We start from the raw sequence: 24,749 nt of genomic DNA on the forward strand, positions 1-24,749 counted from the left end.
CAGCCAGACAAAATTCTCCAAAAAGATCCCTCCATGATGCACAAGACTCCAATATATAGATTCCTTGAACTCCACGAAACCCTAAATGCAACTTCACCTCAAACCCTAATCTCACCTTCAACATGGCGTCCCATCTTTCCTAGCGCAAAAGTCAAGGTATTTAATAAAGTCTTCACCTTGGTAAGTCACGCCTTGGTTTTGACTTTGGCTTAGGACAAAAAAGTATTAAATCTACTCCATGAAAGCGCCACCCTTAGAAACCCCCTTTTAAGTTGTCATTAAGTCATTTGACTAGGCCAAGGGGTACAATAACATTATAATTATAATGTTATTTAAAATTGCAATTACTTGACTTCTCAACCTTGCATTCTGGAGCTCGAATCTGTCTACGCCCTTTTGAGTCGACTGAACAAGAAAAGGAGATTGCCTGATGTCACCTGGATACTGCCAAAAATAGAACTTACTAAAAATAGTAAATTCTAAGAATTGCCTCGAAAGCAGAGATGAATATACCGTTGCGAAGCTCTCTGAGCAACCAGAAAGAAGCCGCCAAGGAAAACACCCAACATGAACAAAGTCCTCCTCAAAAATAGGAAACCCTAATTATACCTTCCGACTGGCCTCCGAGTTTCCAAACAAAAGACCAACGGTCGCAGAGAAAATCAGGTCCAAGAAGTGGACATTACAATGATCTCATGAGGTGAGTCTGAAACTGGAGACTTAGGAGCATCATCAGATTGCTGCCCTTCTTCTGGATTATCTAGATCAACCACCTGAACATGAAATCGTGATTTTTCCTTCCCACGAACTGTCGTCTCCTCAGGAGGAAGCACTACTGCCTGACTAACTCGCAACTTGATCCTTGTGTCCGAAGATGATGCACCTTCCTTGTTGTCAACCTGAACCTCGGACTTACATCCAAGAGGCCCCATAGAATCATCTTCTTTTCCAATCTTGATTTTTATGAGTCTAACAGCATTACTTTTCAGCCATGCGTTGGTGTTAGCCAAGATAGGCTGAAATCTTTCAAGAATGGATATGCACTCCCTTGTGTGACCATTGGATCAAAGGAAGTGGAGCTTCCTCAACCCTTCGTGAAATATATTCAGGATCAAGTACGTGCCCATCGTCAATCATCCCTTGTGGAATATCGGCAAGGTTCAAATCAACAATTTGCTCAACAGTGAGCCTGCAGTAATCCATCTTTAGAACCTCGACCTCTGTGCGGAGATCTACTCAGATGTCTTCAATGCGATGCACGTGCACAAAGGATTTCTTGATCTTCTCCTTCATAGCCCTGTAATCAAAATCAGCTCTAGGTTTAAACCTTTTGAGCTTTATTTCCTGCATTTCAGTCTCCATGGCCTTAGCTTTAACGGATGTGACAAGAGAATACCGGCCAATTTTTAATGGGTTTGTTGTACAAATCCCCATTCCAACCTTGTGTCTAGCAGACTGATGAGTGTGGACAGCCATGATCTGTCTTCCCAACTCCATAAGAATGATCCTATCAGTTGGGTATCTAGGAAGCATATATGGTTGACCACTATAGCATCCGATTCTCCTATAGGTAAAGGTGGGGAACTGTAGAAACAAGCATCCATACTCGCTCAACCTTTCCCATGCCTCATCTGATACCCTTTTGTTCCTCAGACTTCTTTATACTGACACATGAAGTAACCGAAAAATGCATCTTGGACTGTTCTGAAATGCAGTCTGCTGGGTCTTAAAGGCAACTGATCATAATACTCCCAAATTGGTATAAGTGAGCGATCACCCTTGGTAGAAAGACCTGGAAAGTGTCTAAGTGATGCTGCCAAGTGTACCAAATATGAGTTCATGTAGAAAGTCATGGTGGTAGGGACTGCTGCAAGTTGGTCACACAAGGCATTGCTGATGACTTCTCCCCATGATATATGATGAGACTGCCTTATGAACATGATGAACTGGTACATCCCAGGATCAAAAACATTAGAATGCTCAAGGCCCATCATCCTGCTGAGAAGGGTTATGGTGTCTCCTATCTCCCATTTGAAATCACAGCGGTACAACTTGACCCACCTTGAGAAGGAGGCTCGTGGCTCTTGGATCTACCTGTTGATATGTCGTTTACAATCGTTTTCCCTTTTTACATAATACTCAGCTGCACTTTCTTTGGAGATTTCCATGTAAACAGGTGCGGGAGGTATTTTGAAGACCTTCTCAATTGTGTCTGCGTCAAGGCGGATTATTGCTTCGCCATCATCATTTTTGATGATTCTTGTCTCCTTGTCAAAGTGATGGGCGCAAGCGAGAACAAATTCAGGTTCTAGAGCAGCCACCGGGAAAGAAGATGCATGATGGATATGGCTGTCAAACAGCCGCTGCATATTGTTATCTTGTGGATCTTCCACCCTCTTGACAAACTCTAACATATCCACATGCCCTATTTTTGTATCTCTGATACGATCCAAAGGGGAAGAAACTTGAGAAGGTGCAACTTCGTTCTAATACTTGTCATATTTGTACTTCATCTTTTTTGGAATTGGAGATGATGGCAAATCTAGCATTGATTGAAAACCTGGAATACTGTGATGCAGACTTAAAAGTGTTAAGGCAACATCATATTCAGCTGCAAATAACAATTTTACTTCTTCAAATGGGAAAAACTTCGACTCTTGAACTTCACGATTTTGTGAGAGAAAGAAGGGAAATAAATGGAAATGGGAAAATCTTGACTTTGACCAATTTCAGATCTTGGGGAAAATTTTGCAAGTAAACAAGTTGGAAAGAGCATACATGCAATCAGATTTTTAAAACCCGAATGCAAGTACACTTGTAAATTTGCAAATGGAGAAATGGATGGAAAATGAGAATTAGACTTGAGGAAAATGATGAAAATGGAAAGTACGGATATGGGTGACATGAATGGATAAAAGGGGGAAGATCCGGGAATGTCATTTTCATGAAAATGGGAAGAACTTTTCAACATGTAATCCGGTTCTTAAAACCCGATTTTGAAAGGAAGGGTATTTCACATCTTTTCAACTTGGAATTTTAACCAAAAATGGTTAAATCCTTTAACCGTAAGGGAAGAACAAAGAATTCCAGCCAACTTGTAATCGGGATTTAAAATCCCGAATACAAGTTGGCTGGAATTCAGGGAAGATCAATGCAATTCAAAAATTGCATATCAAAGGGAAAAACTCTCTCACAAAACCGATTTTTTGGGGGAAGAACAACATATTTACCAAATTACAACTAGAAAGAAAAGCTAAGAAACAAAAAAAAAAGAAAATGAAACAAGAAAAGAAGAAAAAATCATACTTTGGTTCAAACTGAAAATGCCTCTCCAAAAGATGATCAATCTTTGTGTTGAAGAAGACAATCCAATAAATAGAGACAATCCAAAATGCCAAACCCTAACCACGTTTTTGCAAAAATGTCAAAAACTGAAAAACGTGGCAGAAAATGCAAGAGAAATGGTGTGAAAGATGTTTGAATCTCCTTCTACCCTCAACGCCTTAGCATACCAAGCCAAAACGATTCATAAGATTGCTAATTCGTGGCATATTTAATGGAGAAAAACGTGGTTTTTGGTAAAAATGTGTTTGCTGTCATAAACCAAGAAACCAGCAACTTTAACCTCCATGTGGCGTGAAAGGTGTCTACCAATGCATGAAAATAGGAAGGAATCCTAAACGCCTTCCTCTTCCAAAAAATTCTCTACAAAAATTTGCTAAAAATCCTCAAAAAAAACGTTTTTTTCCTTGCAAACCGGGTTTTTGGGAACAAATAGCAAGTTCGAATTGCATGAAACAATGAAAATCGGGTTTTTTGGAGGAAATAACAAGTTTAAAATTTCACTTTTTCAACTATAAGGCAAAAATCAGGATTTTTAGACCAAATAGCAAGTTTAAAATTGTCAAAAATGCACTTTATAGGCAAAATCGAGTTTTTTAGACCAAATAGCAAGTTTAAAATGTCACTTTATTCATTCCAAGGCAAAATCGGGTTTTGGAGAGAGATGTGCAAGTTTAAAATCACTTGTAAAGGGAAAATAGAATCCCCACAACAAGTTATAATTCACTTGCACACATGTAATAGGGGTTTAAAATCCCTATTACATGTAAAAACCATTAAAGTAGGGGTTTTAGAAAAGAACTACAAGTTTACTTGTAACTTAACCAAAAAATCCCTATTTTAACTGAAAAAGCCAAAAAAACAACAAAGGGGAAATAAAAAGTGTAGTCACACAAATCTGTCCAGCTTAATTAAATAAATATTCGCTATTTATTTGATTAAAAATCTACTAGCCATCAATTAATTAAATTAATATTTAATTAATTCATCTCCAAACATTCTTCTATTAATTAAAATAAATTATGTTTTTAGTGTCTCTCTTGGTATGCCTTTTTAGATTAGTTTTTGATTGACTAACACTAACGGTTTTGCGTCTTTTGTGTTATTTATCATTTGCTAACCATGTGCCATTTAGGAGGGCATCAAAAAGCAAATTACAAGTTTTTATTTTTCAATAAAGTGCACATGTAATAAGCTAAAAATTTCCCTACAAAGACCAAAACAATGGAAATCATTAAAACTTGCAGTTCAAGTGAAAGATCCCTGATAGATCTTTGCTGTTAACCTGCTGTAATTTTTTTATTTTTAATTTTGTTTTCCTGTTTATTTAAGTTTTTCTTACAGAACTAGACAGAAGTGCAGAAAGGGTTGTTTGTTTTTGTGTTTTTGATTGTTTAATAGCATAGGAAGGAATAGATAACAGCAAATATGAAGCAATACTGAAATAAATGAGGTATACAGCAAAAGTCAGAATTATTGCAAATCGTACCAGGCAGATTTGTCTGAATTACAAAGCCAAACAATGAATCCAATGTATTTCCCAAGCTCTCATACAAATTCAAAGTCGAACTGGAAGATGAAGAATGTTCTCCAACCCCACATACACTGGAAGTGAATACAAGCAATACCCTATACACCACGTGGTGTATTTGCTGCAAATGGCATTCCTCCAGCTGCAATGAACCACGTCTCCACTGGAAAGATGGTAGGCCACGCTGAAACCCTACTGAGAATTGATGCCTCTGTCCTTAATCACCACACACAATGCCTTATAAGTCCGGTGCCAAAGATTGCTGAGGGCTACGTCCCAGCCAATCCTAATCCTGGGGTTTGCGTCCCAGTCTAGAAATCGCTCTCCAGAGCAAATTCATACAAGTTGTCAAATATGCAAAAGATGATGATAGAATGAAGCTCCTATCCCCTTATAACCCCTCTCAATTGCAAATCGAACCCTAATTGTCTCCAAGTGGCATGGTCTAGTGGAAATGTTATAATTTCTTATTTTAAAGTGGTCATGTTACTAGAAAATGACCTTTTTCCTCATAGACAGAAATCCGCTCACTGAATTGCCCTGAGACCAAAGAGAAAGATTTAAAGAATTTCAAGATCTTTCCAACGAGCTATCACACAATAGGGTGCGCATCCAGATGAGGCCAAAAATCCCCTTATTACTCCAAAATGGCTAACAACTTAGCCTTATTTAATTATTAAACGCTAACTTAGGAAATATTAAAAATATAACCCAAATAGCCATAAAATGCCCAACTGACATTACAAACCCTAAAATCATCCTGTCACCTGTCTGTGACTGAAGTCGGAAATCAAGGATTCACTGGTAGTCTCATCCCTAAAATCTAGGGATGCTCCTAAAATTTAGGAAACAAGCCCAATCTCTCTGAAACTGAACCCAAAGAGGCATCTCATGGAGACCCAACCTTGGGCATGATCAAACCTCCTAAAAAGTAGGAACTGCCTCCTAAAAACAAGGAATGTCTCCCAACTGATCAATAACTGCTAGAATACCAAGTCTCCAACACTGAATAACCATACCGGGTCTCTGTCCAACCCTGTCAGCCTACAAGACCCCATAATAAGCTGACTCACATGTCTCTGTTAGACTGAGCTAGAGTGGGGACATGACAGTCCTCCCCTCTCGGAGATGCTTGCCCACAAGCAACTGTAATGCTGGATGCTGTAAAATGCTCTCACCTTCCCAAGTGGCATCCTCTATGGGAAGATCTCTCCATCGAACCAAATACTCTCGAATCACCCGGCTTCTCAGCCGTCGTTCCCTCACCTCAAGAATCTCATCAGGAACCAAAATCAATTTACCCTCCTCATCCATAGGAGGTAACTCGGGTGAAACTGTAATATGCTGTCCAAGGGCCTTTTTCAGGCAAGATACATGAAATACATTATGAATCCTGCTGCCAGGTGGTAACTCAACCTCATATGCAACCTCTCCCACTCGCCTGAGTACCCTGTATGGACCATAAAAACGTGGTTTGAGCTTCTCAGCTCCCCCCCTTTTTAGGGTGCTCTGCCGATATGGTTGTAAGCGCAGAAAGACCATATCATCCACCTCAAATGCTCTCTCAATCCTGTGCCTGTCTGCGTACATCTTTTGCTGATTTTGGGCCTGCTGTAAATTCTCCCTGAGAGATCTCATGACATCCTGGTTCTCCTGTAACCAATCCTGAGCCAAAGGAACTCTACTATCACTAATTGCCAAATCAGTGAAAGATAATGCCTCATATCCATAGAGAGCTCTGAAAGGCGTCATGCCAATGGACATATGGTGAGTGGTATTATAACAATACTCGCCCAAATACAACCAGCGTACCCATGCTTTTTGTTGCCCTGACACATAGTTACGCAAATATCCCTCAACCCACTTGTTGACTATCTCGGTCTGTCCATCAGTTTGAGGGTGGTAACTAGTACTAGGTATCAACTCAGTGCCTGTAAGCCTGAAAAGTTCCTGCCAAAAGGAACTCATGAACCTGCTGTCCCTGTCACTCACAATGGTCTTGGGAAGACCATGGAGTCTAAATACCTCCCTGAAAAATAACTCAGCCACCTGCGATGCTGTGAAATCCAGTGCAATGGGAAAGAAGTGGGCATACTTTGTTAGCCTATCCACAACAACATAAATACAATCTTTCCCCTGAACCCGAGGAAGACCTGTAATGAAATCCATTGAGATCCCTGTCCACTTCTGTTCCGGTATAGGTAAGGGTTGCAACAACCCCGCTGGGTAGGTATGCTCCGACTTGTTCTGCTGACAAGTCATACACTCACGGACATGGCGTAAAACATCATCTTTGAGACCCTTCCAAGAGAATCTCTCACGAACCGCCCTGTAAGTCTTACCATATCCTGGATGTCCTGCTGTAGGAGTATCATGGAGAGCATGCAAAATTTGTTCCTTCAACTGAGAACTCGGAACAAGATAAACCCTACCCTTGTAGTAGATAATATCATCTACCACACTATATCTGTCATCCACTATCAAACCATCCATGATCTCACAAGCATGCTGATCCTTGGAATACTCAACTAAGAGTTGAGCCTTCCAATCTGCTGAAATCTCGCTCAATGAGCAAAGGGCAGCCAATGAAGGTTTCCTAGAGAGTGCATCAGCCACAGTATTATTCTTCCCCTTTATGAATTCGATATCGAAGTCATAAGCCTGAATTTTGCTAATCCATTTTTGTTGTCTATCATTAAGCTCTGTTTGATTTAGGAAGTATTTCAGACTGTTGTGATCAGTTCTTACCACAAATTTGCTGCCAACAAGATACTGTCTGAATTTGGCTAACGCATGCATGATAGCCAACATTTCCTTGTCGTAGGTAGAGTACAACCTCTCATTATTTTGCAACTTTCTGCTCTCATAGGCAATGGGATGTTTGTTCTGCATCAACACGGCTCCTATACCAAATCCTGAGGCATCACACTCTAGAACAAAGGGCTGCGAGAAATCAGGTAGTGCCAAGACAGGACAAGTGCTCATCACCTCCTTGAGTCTATCAAAGACCCCCTGCGCTTGTTCTGTCCATCTGAAGGCCCCCTTTTTTGTAAGATCTGTCAAAGGTGCCGCCAACTGAGAGAACCCCTTCACAAATCTCCTATAATAAGCACACAATCCAAGGAATCCACGTAACTCCGTAATGTTCTGAGGGACGGGCCAATTCTGAATTGCCTGAATCTTCTCCTCATGCACCTTCACTCCATCAGCACTGATCACATGTCCCAAATATAACACCTCCCTCAATCCAAACTCACATTTGGAAAGCTTAGCAAATAGAGACTGATCCTCCATTATGCCAAGTACCTCCTCAAGATGTCTGAGATGATCCTCCCAAGTACAACTGTAAATCAATATATCATCAAAGAACACTAGAACCGACTTCCTCAACTGCTTGTTGAAGATATGGTTCATACAGGACTGGAAAGTAGCTGGTGCATTGGTAAGGCCAAAAGGCATTACCAGGAACTCATAATGCCCATAGTGACAACGGAAAGCAGTCTTGTGTACATCCTCAGCGCGTACACGAATCTGATGGTAGCCTGAACGAAGATCAATCTTAGAGAAATAGACAGCCCCATGTAACTCATCCAACAACTCATCTATGCGCGGAATAGGATATCTGTTTTTTATTGTCTTCTTGTTCAAGGCTCTATAATCAATACACATCCGTAGAGTCCCATCCTTCTTCTTAACCAACACTACGGAAGAAGCAAACGGGCTAGAACTCGGTCGAATGAAACCCATATCTAATAGTTCATGAATTGTCTTCTCAATTTCATCCTTATAAGCTCTAGGATGACGATATGGGGTAGTAATCACTGGCTTTGCTCCCTCCTCCAACTCTATACCATGCTCAAAACCTCTATCTGGTGGCACTCCAGGAGGTATATCACCAAATACTCTACCATGGCGATCCATCACTGACTGAATGTCCACATGAAACACACGGCCATCCTGGGGTGTGGGTGTTTTGGACTTAACCAAACAATGCGTAGCCCAGAGTACATCATTATGCCTGAGGATAGTCTCCATCCTGCGAGAAGTCACTTCCCTAGGTCCACCATCTGAAGCTGCCCTCAAAATCACTTTCTTCCCTCCAGACAGAAACTCCAACTGCATACGTTTGTGATCAATAATGTAACGCCCAATACCCTGTAACCACTGCATGCCCAAAACCACATCATAATCCTCTATAGGAAGCACATAAAAATCATCAGTCAAAGTATAATTCCCCATCTGAATACTAAGCTGTGGAATCCGTTTGGTGCAACCCAAAACTGCACCATCTGCCACCTTCACTCCAAAACCACCAAACTCCTCATACTGCAAGCCACGCCTCTCAACTAATTTTTGATCAATAAAGTTATGCGTAGCACCTGTGTCTACCAAGCTGGTGACCCGCTTACCCTTAAGTGTACCTTTCAACCGGAAGGCATGAAACTTAGGATAACTGGAGAGAGTAGCCATAGCTACTTTGGCTGACGCCAACGGCTCAGGGATGTCTAGCTCCAACTGTGTCTGAACCTGCTCAACATCCTCTATATCCTCCTCAATATCAGTATCAAGAACCTCCTCATCTCCTAACTCAGAAGTCACCTCAATCAAATGAACCTTTCCTTTACCCATGCAACGGTGTCCTGGTTCCCAAGGTTCCTTGCAGGAAAAACATAACTTTTTCCTCCTCAATTCATTCCTCGTTTCCTGATTCATCCAAGGGGTTTTCGCTGAAGTCCCTTCTTTGTTCTGGGACGTATTGGCCTTCTGTGCAGGCCGTGAATCTCTAAATGGTTTCTTATCTGCCTGATAAGAAGTGGGAACAGTATCTAGTCTCAATGTCACCTCAATAGCCTCCTTAAGAGTTGCTGGTTGGAAAGCACGCACTAGTCCCTTTAGCCTATCCTGCAAGCCCTCAGTGAACAACATCACACTACGTCTCTGGGGCATATCCGGTACCATCACTGCAATACGTTGGAACTCATTAATATAGGCTTCTGCATGACCGGTTTGTCTAAGGTGAGCCAACTCCCTATAATAAAGTTCTGTATCCTTACGGTCAAACCGTGCAATGAGACGCTCAGTGAACTCAGTATAGGAGTGAACTAAGGTGTGATCCTGGGTGACCAATCCATGGTGCCACCAATCATAGGCAATCCCCTCTAAATGCAATACAGCAAACTGAATAGCCTCACGCTCAGGCATGGGCCTCAATGAAAGATATATGTCCAGCTTGTGGACCCACGCTCGTGCGCTAGTGTCTCCTGTGCCATTATATGGGGCCAATGTAATCTTCCCAGTAGCTCTATTCAAATCATAATTCTGCTGCTGCTGGTGTGGTCTATTACCACGATCTCCCCTGAACCTGGTTGTATCTCTACGCTGTGCACAATACTAGGGAAGAGGGAAAACGTCCCTAACCTCAGGGGGTAGAGCTCTCCACTCAGCTGTGGCTGCTAAAACTGACTCCTGGAACCCAACCTCCGGTGGTTCCACTTGTGCTGGTTGTTCACCTGGTATGAACTGAGGAAGCAATGGCCTATTCGTAGTAGGTGTACGATGGCGGTGCCTCCTGCTGGAATGATGGGAACTCCCAACTGAAGATTGGGACTGATGGCTGCGGTGACTACCAGCCACTGAAGGTGACCTACCACGCCTACCTCTGTGTCCATCCATATCCAAACGATCCAAGGTATCTTGTAACCTATCTAATGCCTGGACGATCCTGGGCTGAGTAGTGATAAGAGTCCTCATCATCTCTCTCTCTTCCTCATCCTGATTTCTTCTGTCGCCCACCTGTTCCTCAGCCATGACTGGATTCTGTTCTATCCCAAACTCACGCTCGTACTGAGCTCTTCTGCGTGTGTAATACCTATTTATATCCGCTCTACCCGAATGCATAGAAATAAAGTCTGATTAACCCCACAGGCTGGCAGAATACATGGCTCTGATACCACTGAAAGATCCCTGATAGATCTTTGCTGTTAACCTGCTGTAATTTTTTTATTTTTAATTTTGTTTTCCTGTTTATTTAAGTTTTTCTTACAGAACTAGACAGAAGTGCAGAAAGGGTTGTTTGTTTTTGTGTTTTTGATTGTTTAATAGCATAGGAAGGAATAGATAACAGCAAATATGAAGCAATACTGAAATAAATGAGGTATACAGCAAAAGTCAGAATTATTGCAAATCGTACCAGGCAGATTTGTCTGAATTACAAAGCCAAACAATGAATCCAATGTATTTCCCAAGCTCTCATACAAATTCAAAGTCGAACTGGAAGATGAAGAATGTTCTCCAACCCCACATACACTGGAAGTGAATACAAGCAATACCCTATACACCACGTGGTGTATTTGCTGCAAATGGCATTCCTCCAGCTGCAATGAACCACGTCTCCACTGGAAAGATGGTAGGCCACGCTGAAACCCTACTGAGAATTGATGCCTCTGTCCTTAATCACCACACACAATGCCTTATAAGTCCGGTGCCAAAGATTGCTGAGGGCTACGTCCCAGCCAATCCTAATCCTGGGGTTTGCGTCCCAGTCTAGAAATCGCTCTCCAGAGCAAATTCATACAAGTTGTCAAATATGCAAAAGATGATGATAGAATGAAGCTCCTATCCCCTTATAACCCCTCTCAATTGCAAATCGAACCCTAATTGTCTCCAAGTGGCATGGTCTAGTGGAAATGTTATAATTTCTTATTTTAAAGTGGTCATGTTACTAGAAAATGACCTTTTTCCTCATAGACAGAAATCCGCTCACTGAATTGCCCTGAGACCAAAGAGAAAGATTTAAAGAATTTCAAGATCTTTCCAACGAGCTATCACACAATAGGGTGCGCATCCAGATGAGGCCAAAAATCCCCTTATTACTCCAAAATGGCTAACAACTTAGCCTTATTTAATTATTAAACGCTAACTTAGGAAATATTAAAAATATAACCCAAATAGCCATAAAATGCCCAACTGACATTACAAACCCTAAAATCATCCTGTCACCTGTCTGTGACTGAAGTCGGAAATCAAGGATTCACTGGTAGTCTCATCCCTAAAATCTAGGGATGCTCCTAAAATTTAGGAAACAAGCCCAATCTCTCTGAAACTGAACCCAAAGAGGCATCTCATGGAGACCCAACCTTGGGCATGATCAAACCTCCTAAAAAGTAGGAACTGACTCCTAAAAACAAGGAATGTCTCCCAACTGATCAATAACTGCTAGAATACCAAGTCTCCAACACTGAATAACCATACCGGGTCTCTGTCCAACCCTGTCAGCCTACAAGACCCCATAATAAGCTGACTCACATGTCTCTGTTAGACTGAGCTAGAGTGGGGACATGACATCAAGGAAAATTCTCCACCTGCAGTCAGGGAGAAAAAACCCGAAATTGAAGGAAAGACAGCAAATGAATCCAGAATGCAACGAAATTCGAAATGTAGTTCGAGGATGGACTGAGGATTAAGCCAGTCCAAGGATTGGTCAAAATTCTGCCTCGGGAAGCATGCCATAGAGTAAAATTTTATGTAATGGTCCATTTTTTAAAACAAAAATGAGGACAACAACTGGCTCTAACTGGGGAATTCTTTCATTTATCCTTCAAGATAGTGAAAGAAAAGAATCCAGAACTCTAAGTGCCTTCCTCTTATCCATTGGGTCATAGAGTCAAAAAATGCAAAAACAAACAAACAAAAGACAAAAATCAAACAAGAAAAAGACATTATTTACAAGAAGTTACCTCGAACCTTCATTCAAAGTAATGCTTCAAATGCTGACCATTATAAGGCAGTGCAAATGGTGTACCATCATGATAAGCCAAGATAAAACTATCTTCTCCAGCAATACGGTGAACAATGAAGGGTCCTCGCCAAAGAGAATCAAATTTGCCATGTAAACCTTTTGGTTCCCTTCACTTATCCCAAAGCAAAACACGATCACCAACTTGGAATCCTCTTTGCTTTGCTTTTTTATCAAAAAGAACTTTGACTTGTTGCTGATGCTGAGCAATCCAATCTCCCACTTGTGTTCTTTGTTCTTCCAGCTGAGAAAGATACATAATCCTCTTGTCTAAAGCATTCTCAAAAGTTTGATCTTCAATTGCTTTAGCCAACTTAAGAGCGGGAAGTTCCAAAGTAATAGGTATTTCTGCATTGATCCCATAAAGAAGCTGAAATGGTGACATACCAATAGCCCTTTTGGGTGTAATTTTGTCCGCCCATAAAGCATCAAAAAGAGCCTTATGCCAAGACCTTTGATTTTCTTCCAGAAGCTTGCGAATAATAGTAATCAAATTTTTGTTACTTGATTCCACCTGACCATTACCTTGGGGATAATAATCGGATGAATGAGTTAGCAAAATACTATATTCAAAACAAAATTGTGAAATTTCAGAGGAAGAAAAGGTGGCTGCATTATCAGTCACGATTTTGAATGGAACACCAAATCGAGAAATAATATTCTCCTTGAGTAATCTGCACACTATCTCAGAAGTAGCGTTCTTTACTGGTATTGCTTCCACCCACTTGGTAAAATAATTTGTAGCAGTAAGGACATACGAATGACCTACACTTGAAGAAGGATTGATCACACCAATGAAATCAATGCCCCATTGCCGGAAAGGTTCTTCAACTAACTGGCTTCAATGGCACGCTGCAAGATTTTGTTTACCCACAAACTGCTGACAATGTATACATTTACGCACCCATCTAAAAGCATCTTGAAAGAGCGTAGGCCAATAATACTTAGCTCTCAAAATTTTGTGAGCAGTCACTGGTGCAGAAAAATGTCCACCACAAGCCTTGTCATGGAAAGATTCCAGCAATTTGGTTTGTTGTGCTTTGTCAACACAACGGAGGAAAGTACCATCAATTGCTCTTTTATACAAACCAGTATCCCATAATACAAAGTTCGCAGCTTTCAACTTGATACTTCTTTTTTCCTTGAATAACAAATGTTGTGGACATTCACCATAAGTCAAGAAAAATGCTATATTAGAGTACCATTCATCAGTAGTATTGACATACAGCATCTTGGGAAGATCTTCAGAATCATCCAATTCTTGCTCCTCTGGAATCCCTTCTGCCATCAGCTAATAGAGTCCTCTTCCTCGAACAAGCTTTGTAGGCTTAATCTCCAAATCATACTCTTGGATTTTAGCAATCCAATTCCCTCTTTTTGTGCCAAACTCCTGTTGTGTTAAGATAGATTTGACTGATGTATCAGGAACTAACACAAGGGTATGAGAATTCAAGATGTAAAAACGGAAGTTCTTGACTGCTTTAACAACCGCATAGGCATTCTTCTCAATAGAGGAATACTTGAGTTCATGAGACTTTAAAGGGCAACTCATGAAAGCAATGGGAGATTGAGGATCGCCATAGCTGGTGTGGTGCGATTTCGGTGTCTAGGACACTAAGTGCACCACCATTGTAAGTGTTTGCAACATTATTGACTTCATCATTGCTGATTGGAGTCGCCATTCCTAGCCGAATCAACATTACCAGTGATTATCCAAGAGGGAGCAACATCATTGTTTATGCTAAAACGTCATTTCTAGCCAAGTAAACACAAAATCGCATCAAGTATATGAAGTGCGCCATCAATGAGATGATTTCCTGCCATTGCAGAGGTGTTCTCAAACATTTACACTAGTTGAGAAGTACGAATCATGGTATACTCAATTTCCTACCTTCACATACCTAAGGATTCAGGGATTCACTTCCGAACCATACAAGCTTCCTAGGTATCCGATCGACGAGATGGTGTTACTTGAGGTAGTGAGGCAGCTCTCAGAGTTTGATTGCATCCCAAAGGGAAAACATAGGCAAGGAATTACTTTTCCTATCACGCTTGGGAAGATGATGGAGATATGCCCACTGCAGCAGCAACAGAGACAGTTAATGAGGAGCTAGAGTTCTTTCATCTTGGAATTTATAAAGTTAGGAATCGATTTGATCCATTTCAGAGAATATCAACAGCTAAAGGAGAAAAGTTTACACACAAGATTGACATCAAGGATTATTGGGCTAATCTCACGAATGAGCTTGGAGTTAGGATAAAGATGTGGTCTCGGATGTCAATGGACTTCATGAGGAAGTGTAACTTCTTCTTGATTCCTGATCAAGTGAAGGATGATGGGAATCACATTCATCTGCAATATGCAAAGGAGAAGGACAAGCCCATTCCATCACCTAATTGGTCACAACCTGAGTTGGTAGATTTGAGTAATTTGATGACAGAAGTAAGTGATTGCTCCAGAGAATGGGTGGACAAGCAAATAAATGAACTAAGAAGACAGAAGACCACCTTGACCTATGAGAAGATGAGAAGTGAGGAGTCCTCCCTCAATGATGATGAAATAACAATAAGCAATGTGAGAACACATATTGATGAGGAGAGTCAAGCTCCTAAAAGAAGAAAAGGTATGCCTAGAGGATCACAAATGAAAGGGAAGGAAATTGTTAGTCAAGAATCAAGGCACAAGAAGCATAAGTCTAACACTCAATCTACCATGAGTTCCTCCTCTGTGAAGGAAAATGATATGACAGAGAAGGACAATGAGTCTAAGCAAGGTTCCGACAGGGAAATCCTATTGAAGAATGATCAAGATGAACATGCATCGGCACAATCAGCACCACACAAAGATAATGAAGAGCAACCAGGATCTCCTACCATTCAACTTGTGGTCCACTTAGGTGATGATGTGGTGGATTTGAGTAAGAAGATGGCAAAGGATGAGGTTATTTCAGCCTTGAGAGGATTTGATGATGATCAACAGCTCGAAGATGGGATGGAATTTTCTACAATTCCCGATTGGTTGGTTAGCAGCATGGAAAAGAAGAAAGTGATAGAGGCACAGCCCGTTGAAGATATTGATGACTTCCTAGCCAGGATTGGTAAGGGTAAAGGGAAGAAGAAGGTGAAGAAGTTCTCTAAGATTACCAGAGATGATTCAGGACCACGCATTGTGCAAGTGGCTGTCCCAACTGTTGACAAGACTAGAGATGTGATCACTCCTATGGATTATCAGGTTACCACAATTGACCTTGGACCTACTACAAAGAAGCAAGAATTTCAAGAGCTAAATGATACTGCCAAGGCAATTGAGGCATGATTGAACAAGGTTGAAGAAAAGAAAGAATTACTAGAGATGGAAAATAGAAGACTCAAGGAGTATATTGAAGGGTTGAATCCCCTAAGGCACGAGGATCCTACATTCATTTCACCTATTGCTATTGCTCATGGATCACCTGTTGATCATGAGGCGATGAGGAATACATACCAGGAGGTTGGAAGATAGATAGAAGATATTTCAAAGCAAATGGATGATTTCCTATTCCAATTCGTCCAAGCATATGATAAGACAACGATGCTCATACTCAGAATGCAATACTTGGAGGGAGTATGGGAAGAGTTCCAACCAGTGCAAGAGAAGACGATTCCTTGCCTCAAAGTGGTTAAGCGGATTCCTATGTCCACATTGATCCAGGAGGGAGTTGTTCAGGAAGGTAATGTGTATGATTTTCATGGATGGTATTGTTCCTTCGCCATGAAGAAGTCAATGTTTGATCACGCAAAGGATAAGTGTGTGGAGATGGAAGGATCGATCCAAGAGATACAATCGAAGATCCTCACATCAATTGAAGAGTTATTGGGACAAGATGTCCACACTTCCAACAGTTTGAACTTGGAAGAATTGAAAGAAAAAATGAAGTTTATTTACTTCAAACAGTTAGAATCTATTAGAAAGAATCAGCTAAACGATTTGGTTTCCCTCATGATCCACATCAACAATTTGCAGAAGCTTATGCCAAATTGGGAAAACATTTTCGATGCTTGCTCAAATGCCTTGGATGTGATCCATTTGCAACGGGAAGGATTACCAAATGCTACGATGGAGGAACTCGACTCGATCTTGGCTAGATTCATTGAGTATGCAGCTAGAGAGAGGGATGCAAGTCAGAATCTTCTAGAAGATTCCTTGCTTGATGACTAGGCGTCATCCTATTGGACCTCATTTCTCGATTTTTGTGATTCCACCTTTCTTATGTAGACCCTAATTAGGGCAATGTTGGCGTGATCCCGTCCCTTAATTCTAAATGAATCTTGGCCATTCATTTTAGTTGGAGACTCTACATAAACCCTAAGTTACCGGTTCCGGTTCGGATTCAAGTTCGGATTCGGGTACGGATTCGCGGATTCGGCAAAAAAAAAAAAAAAATTTGGGTACGGGTACGGGTTCGTCCGTACATATATATATTTTAAATTTTTTTTAAACATATATATATATGTTCAAACTTCAAACATCAAAATTATATATGTTCATAGTTCAAACATACAAATATGAAATATACAATGTAACTTTCCCATACAATGATACATAAATGATAACAGATAAATCATAAATCATAAATCCATAATTGCCAATGCCAATAAATATTCTGATATTGATATATCATAAATCATCAAAAATGCAAGTAGAATAGGTTGAATGCATGTTTTGATGCATGAAATGCATCATAGAGGGGCAGATTAGGGTTTAGATGTAAAAAAAAAAAAAAAAAAAATAGTTTTTTAATTGTTTTTAATTGCTTTCTAACCCGTGGACCCCGTTTTTGGGAACCCACGGGCTTGGGTTCACCCGGGTCCTCTTGGGTTTACTCGGGTCCTCTTGGGTTCGCCCTGGGTCCCACCCGGGTCCTGCCCAGTCGGCTGGGTTCCCTGTGGGTCCTGTCACGCAGGACCCACAGGGAACCCAGCCACTTGGGCAGGACCCGGGTGGGACCCAGGGCGAACCAGGCTAGAACCAGGACTGGGCAAGGACCAGGACCAGGACCCAGCCAGTTTAGGCAAGAACTGGTAACTAAGCATAAACCCCTTTGCCTCTCATTTGTAAGAGAGATGCTTTTTAGAATCGTCGCTTATATGCTGCCAAATTGAATTTAAACATTGAAACTTGGTGATTTTTATGACATTTTGAAGCATTGTGTGGTTCTCTTACCTCCAAATTTAGTTTAGAAATTTGTTTTAAGTACTGTAGTTGAATGAAAGAAATTGTTGAGTGAATTGATATGAAATTCGTTTATCCATACCACTAGCTATTTGTTGATTGTGAATTTGCCTTGTGTGGTCAACAAAAATATAAATTGAGCTTAACTTCAATTCCTATTTGCACATTGATATTGATCAAATGGATGGTGTTAGTGTTGTGAATTTGAATTTGAAATTGAATATCAATTGATTGCCTTAGAAGATTGCACTAAGCTTGTGTTCAGTTATTCATTGTATGACAAGACTTGGCCTAGTTGAATTTCATTGAGTCATTCACTATCTCTTGCATCCTAGGTTTAAAATAGGATTAGAATAGAAATTCTAAACCCTTTTCCTTTTTGCATTTTATTTGAAAATCTTTGTTAGAAGTAGATCAAGAGCTCATCTTGCAAAATCATAAGTTATTTGAAACCATTGGCAAACCTACTTCCATTCATGATAAGATTAAGTCTTTAGAACAATTGTGTAAGTCCCTTTGTATAAAAAGCAAAATTGCATTCCCCATTGAGTTACCCACACATCAAGAACTGATATTAGAAACCTTGGAATCATCTTGATCGGATATTTAGCATCTAAGGTGATTTTGTTCAAGAGGGGGTAAAATATTTTGGTATTTTATTCTGTGTTAGAGGTGCCTAAACAACACATCAACATGGCCCCACCAAGTCGGGGTACCTAAATTCAGAGTTTTTTGAGAATTTGTAATTTGTTTGTTATTTTATTTTGCAAAAAACTCTTCATTTCGAATCTGTTGGATTCCAGAGACTACAGGAATTCCAGATTGATGTTTAAAACTCAGTTTTGGATAAGATAACGTGACTTTTGATGCATACAACGCTGGTTTTTGAGTTTTTGCTATTATCCATCTTAAACAATACTTGCAGGTTTTAGCTTACCATGTATAATTAACGAATTCCTTACTGAATTGAGATCATTACTTTAATCAGTAAAGTAAGAGCACTAAAGTTTTCCAACAACTCGCTCTCACAAGTAGCAGCACATTCCATTTGTGGACTAGAAGATTTTGGTTATCGTGCTTTGATTCCATGTTAAAATACAAACCATGGTAAGCAGATTCTGCACTCAAAAATACCTAACCAACGAATTGATCAAAATTGTTGTCTTCTAAGTATGTTAACATGCAATACCAAAAAAATAAAAAGAAAGAAACTTGCAAAACTAATTTGCTAAAAGTACAAAATCAATGAATAAAATGAAACCAAAATTATATTATATCATCTATGTTGTCTGAATATTCTTGTTATTCTGAATTTTCTTGAAATACAAAAGAGAGCACCCATGGTCAACACTAGATAGACCTGCTGAGTTGTGCACACAAATCAGAACTAAAGTAGTTTAAAGCTAGAGTCTTATGGCGTTTTTTTCATACTATGACTTCACTAAAATTGAAGAATAACTGCTCCTGCACTCAAAATAAAAACAAAAAAACTAGAAATTAAAGAAAAAATTAAAAAGTTGACCGATTTAGGAATGTAAACACCATATAAAGCACTCATCTATAGCACCTGAATTCATTAAATTTTGGATATTTCTGCACCCAACTTTAAGAGTAACTGTTGCTGCATCAGTTGGAAAAGAACAGCATCTGAGCGATAAAAAAACTAACAAGGCAGCCAATAACACAACAGAAATGTAACAAAATCATCTTGTCAAAAAAAGAGCATCCAGATCCAAATCCAGCATAACAATAAAACCAACAGATGTCATGTGTAATGAGATTATCTTTCAAAAAATAAGAGCGTCTCCAGGTTCAAACCATCCACAGTAATAGAGCAGCCTATAGTGTTAGTGCACTTAACGTTCAGTCTTGCACCATATTTTACGGACAAGAGACGGTGCATATGCATTGTGCATGTAAGGCTAACTAAGGAGCTCATTCTTGTTTTTAACTCCCTCTTCATCTTCCACTTCCATTTCATGCAATTACTTCTTGATCTGCAGAAATTTCATGCATCTTGTGCATAATTTTTGCTCCTATGATCTATAAATCATTTGTAATTCATATAGATTTTGTAATGTAAATGAAGATGATTGCATTCATTCAATTTTGATTTTCTTCTCTATTTTGCTTGCAAGTTTTGCTTCTTTCTTTTCTGCTAGATCTATTTTATTTTGCAGAGATAGCTGCAAAATTTTACATGGTATCAGAGCGTGGTTGCGAGGAAGAAGAAGCTAAACACAATTATTTGCAGGCAGATTTCTGAAGATTACCATCACCATGGAAGCTGACATAGACCTCTGTTTCTAAATGCATGCATATTCTTCCCCTAATTTTTGCATGCTCCTTGCTTCTTTTCTATATTAATTCTTTAAAAAATGTACATGCTTTGCAAGCACCGCATGATAAAGATCTGGAAAAATTGGGGCTTTGTAAAAATTGAACTTTAAGAAAGTTTATATGGGGGTTTTGCTTAATGCATTTAGTATAGGTTTCTTTTAATAAGTTTTCTGAATAAAAATAGAATATTAAAGTTGCTATGCACTCTTCCTCCAATTGATAGCCAAAAGTATTCTTTTGTTCTAAATTCCTGTCTACATGAGATTCCAATGTTGCAACTTTGTTTGCTCCTAGAGATTCTTTCTAGCAAGGTTCTTGACTACATGAGATTCCAGAGTCGCATCCTTGAGTGCTTCCGGAATTTCTTTCTAGTGGGACATTATTGAACATTAGATAAACAATGGCATCATCCCAACCGGAGGTCATCTTTGCAGTTCTTCAGTTTGGAGCACATTTCTGCAGATTCATATCTTCTTGTCTTCAGATGATCAGTTTCTTTATTCAGAGACCGTGTACTTGTCTGTTCATCCATTTGAGCAATGCAAAATATGTACAACTATGTTTTCAAAGTATCCTAGAGGTACTCATGCAGTGGTTTCTATGACTCTGATACAATCTTGTTGCAGTGTGGATTCATTTGCAGTTCGTAGCTTTCTTCTTTAATTTGAATAATAGTTAGGAGTTTTTCTCAATTGGGTTTTCTCCTTTCCTCTTTGTAATTGGGTTCCTGATCAAGCTTTGTTGCCAGGACCCATATCTTTCCTTAGTTAGACTTAAGGGGGTGTGTTAGCGCACTTAACGTTTAGTCCTACACCGTATTTTACGAACAAGTGACGGTGCATATGCGTTGTGCATGGTAAGGCTAACTAAGGAGCTCATTCTTGTTTTTAACTCCCTCTTCATCTTCCACTTCCGTTTCATGCAATTAGTTCTTGATCTGCAGAAATTTCATGCATCTTGTGCATAATTTTTGCTCATGTGATCTATAAATCATTTGTAATTCATACAGATTTTGTAATGTAAATGAAGATGATTGCATTCATTCAGTTTTGATTTTCTTCTCTATTTTGCTTGCATGTTTTGCTTCTTTCTTTTCTGCTAGATCTATTTTATTTTGCAGGACAGCTGCAAAATTTTACATATAGCTCCACTCAAAATGTCAACAATTTGTATTGAAATGATAAAGTGTGATCCAGCTTCGCATTCCCCCATCAATAAAGTGGACCATAACTCCGTCTGATGTGAATCAGCCTAGTCTTGAAACTATAAAAATGTGATCCAGGCCCAAATTCTCTTGAAGTTAGAAGAATGACACGGATTCACAAAACATAACGACCCAGGTTCAAATACCTTTAAGTTACACAGAAAATAAATAAATACATACAAGAAGAACCCAAGTTGAAATCTCCCAAAATTGCACAAAGCTTCTATTGAAATCCCCGAAACAACAATAGAGTTATCCAGGTTGAAATCGACAAAGTAATTAAGCAACCCCTAACACTCTACGTGGATAACGAATTTGCATTGACACAGCTATTGGGACAATTTTGAGCATGTACCCATATATACAAATGTCATGAATCTGTTCTAGGAGCTTAATGATGAAAAAGTGAAAAGGTGAAAAAATATCAGTGATAAAAAATATATCTCGAGGACAAACTCTTAAGGAGGAGGAATAACTTGCCTTTGAAATTGGTTCCTACGTAGCCAACGCGCATTGCCACTTTTCTTTTTGCCACTGATTTCCATCTGCTATAATTAACTGAGCAGTCATCTGCCTCTAATTTGTCGATGCTCAAGTCGACTGGGGGACTGGTTATCCTGCCACTACTTCTTCTTCTGCTGCAATAAATTTTGGGGAAACTACAGCTAAAGTTGGCGGAGAAGAATAAGCATGTATTGGTTTTCAAACTGTCGGAAACTTTAGTAGAAAGAGAGAAAAACTGAAGCCTAAGATTGGCAGCAGTCATTGTATGTGTGCAGAAGATGAGTTCAGCCAAATTTTCAGTAGTCCTTCCCTTGAGCCCAAATGTTAGAACGACTGCATTGCATTACGACGAATGAATGTACATGTTTGACAGCTTTACAACCTTTGGATGTGATATTTTTTCCCATTGATATCCTGTTTTTCCTCCGTCTTTTTCCAAAATGTTACCATTGCTCGATTCGCATTTGAATTCATTTTGTTGTAATTTTACAGTTTTAGTTTTAAGCTTTTGTATGTTATGGATGGGCATAGAACACCTCTTTTAAAATTAAAAAGATAGTTTTTTAACAATAAACGAAATTAGATTGAAAGATTTTAATAAAATATCTAACAAAAAAGCAATGTGTTAGACACAACAAGAAGTTACAAGGGTTGTCGAAATAATTTTATGAAGTTTTCAAACTTTTTTAAATGTGAGATTTTCTATCATTGAGCTTGCCCAGAGAACTTGTTATTTTGTCTAGCCTCACCTCTTCAAATATGGCGGTTAGGTTTTCCTCACCTCTTCAAATATGGCGGTTAGGTTTTCCACATTCAAGTTATCTTTGTACTTGATATAAATGTAACAATAGTTTGTGTATCGTGTGATGTAATGTCATTGTGTCTCCTACACCCCCTTGTTGCAAAATAGGCATATTTGTTGAACCCGAGGCAGGATTGAGAGGGGGGTGAATTAGTCTAAACAAACAATTACTACAGCATATAAACAATTACACAACAAGACATATCCAACAATAGAACACGTGGAAAACCCGAACAAGGAAAAACCACGATGAGCACCTACCCACAAAATATATCCACTATGAACAGAAATGATTACAAAGATAGAACTAACTACTCTGGACTTGCACGCCAAGACTAACTGCTCATGGGGCAAGATGTAAAGAGGATTTGCAAAACCTAAAGCTAACTGCACTCAGGGTCAGATACAAAAATGATATGAAAAGAAGAATCTCCCCATCATGAAGTTGTCCCTGAACTCTGAATCAAGTGACCAACATCGACACACACACAACTCTGATCTTAACTGCCAACACTCAGTCTCAACTCTCTATCACAGTCTCAACACAGCTTGCATATCATTCGAACACAACTCTTCTTATTCTCTTTACCGAACCTCATACTCAATCACACTCATCCTTATATGCAAAATAGATCATCAAAGCTTAAACCAACTTGGTCTAAATCAAGATACACTTTTCAAGCCAAAAATACACACACCGATCCACTCCAGGAGAAAGAGAGGACTAAAACACAACTTCCAAAGATTAATTCACCGATCCGCAATCACCAGAACCTAACCAATAGTATATCCACATGCTACGCAACAATATAAGTAATTACTAATCAAAACATACTCACCGATGCAAACAACTCAAATTTGAATCTCCACACGCTACAGTGAGACCCTTAACATAACAACCACGATTTTGCAAATCATATCCAGACCTAAAGATAGGTCGAACATAGAATCCCACAACTAGTAACAAACAATGCCACAACACCCAAAGAACACAAAAATGTTTTCGGACCTCAGAACCATCATATCCATGATACAGAAACTATATCCAATAGAGATATCAATAATTGTTAATACTAGCAACAAATTTCAGACCCAAGCACTTCCGGAACAACCAACACAACAATTGCACCAACTATGCAACAAGATAGCTCTACAAGATAGCTCTGCACCATAGACATTTCGGACCAATCTGGAACAAGAAGCCTGACATCAATGACAACACAGCAATACATCAACACAAACTTCCAACAATCTCCCCCTTTTCATTGATGGCAACACTTGATAGCACTGGATAAGCACTTGATAATACATGCACCTCAACCAAAACTCAAAGAAGAAGAATATTGTTCAATATCTCTTAAAATCTCTGATAGAACTTAACAATTCATTCTCTAACTCAATCTCTCCTTGAACTAACGACCCAATCTGAGAGCTAACAACTCAATCTCTCCCCCTTTGCCATCAAGGACAAAGGTCACAACAACACTGCACACACCATTGTTCCCCCTAAGAGTAGCCACAACATCAAACCACGAAAAAGAAATAGGCATGAAAGCTCCCTCTGGAAAGATGCATCCCCATAATGCACCTACTTAGAAGGAGGGGCAATAACCCCACGTTTCTCCCGAAGAAAATCAAATGTATCCTTCGCCAATGCCTTGGTGAAAATATTTGCAGCCTACTCCTTTGAAGAAATGTATTCCAATCAAACTTCCTTCTCAGTAACTTTCTCCCTTAAATTATGATATGTGATTGAAATATGCTTTGTTCTTGAATGCATGACAGGATTCTTCAAAATGTTTATTGCACTTGTATTGTCACAAAAAATAGGAATTGCTTCATCATATGTTACCTTGATATCCTTAAGAGTCTGTCTCATCCACATCACCTGAATACAACATGATGTTGTTGCAAAATATTCAGCTTCAGTTGCTTCAACAGTAGATAGGGAAACTGAATCTTGTTTCTTACTAAACCAAGAAACCAATTTGTCTCCTAAAAAGAATGTACCACCACTAG

The 24,749-nt window shown here is 39.5% G+C and overlaps 1 protein-coding gene across 2 annotated transcripts in view; it reads right to left on the reverse strand.

Moving 5' to 3' along the window:
* Positions 1 to 22,401, reverse strand: part of LOC131078616 (putative tRNA pseudouridine synthase) — a 240,509-nt gene extending 218,108 nt beyond the window's left edge. For both annotated transcript variants that reach the window (XM_058016358.2, XM_058016360.2), the window contains exon 1: positions 21,905 to 22,401. In XM_058016358.2, coding sequence (XP_057872341.2) covers positions 21,905 to 22,190 — 286 coding nt within the window. In that variant the 5' untranslated portion in view covers positions 22,191 to 22,401. The remainder of the gene's footprint in view (positions 1 to 21,904) is intronic.
* Between the last annotated feature and the right edge of the window lie 2,348 nt (positions 22,402 to 24,749).

This window comes from Cryptomeria japonica, chromosome 3 (assembly GCF_030272615.1).
Source record: "Cryptomeria japonica chromosome 3, Sugi_1.0, whole genome shotgun sequence".
Classification (NCBI taxonomy): Eukaryota; Viridiplantae; Streptophyta; class Pinopsida; order Cupressales; family Cupressaceae; genus Cryptomeria; species Cryptomeria japonica.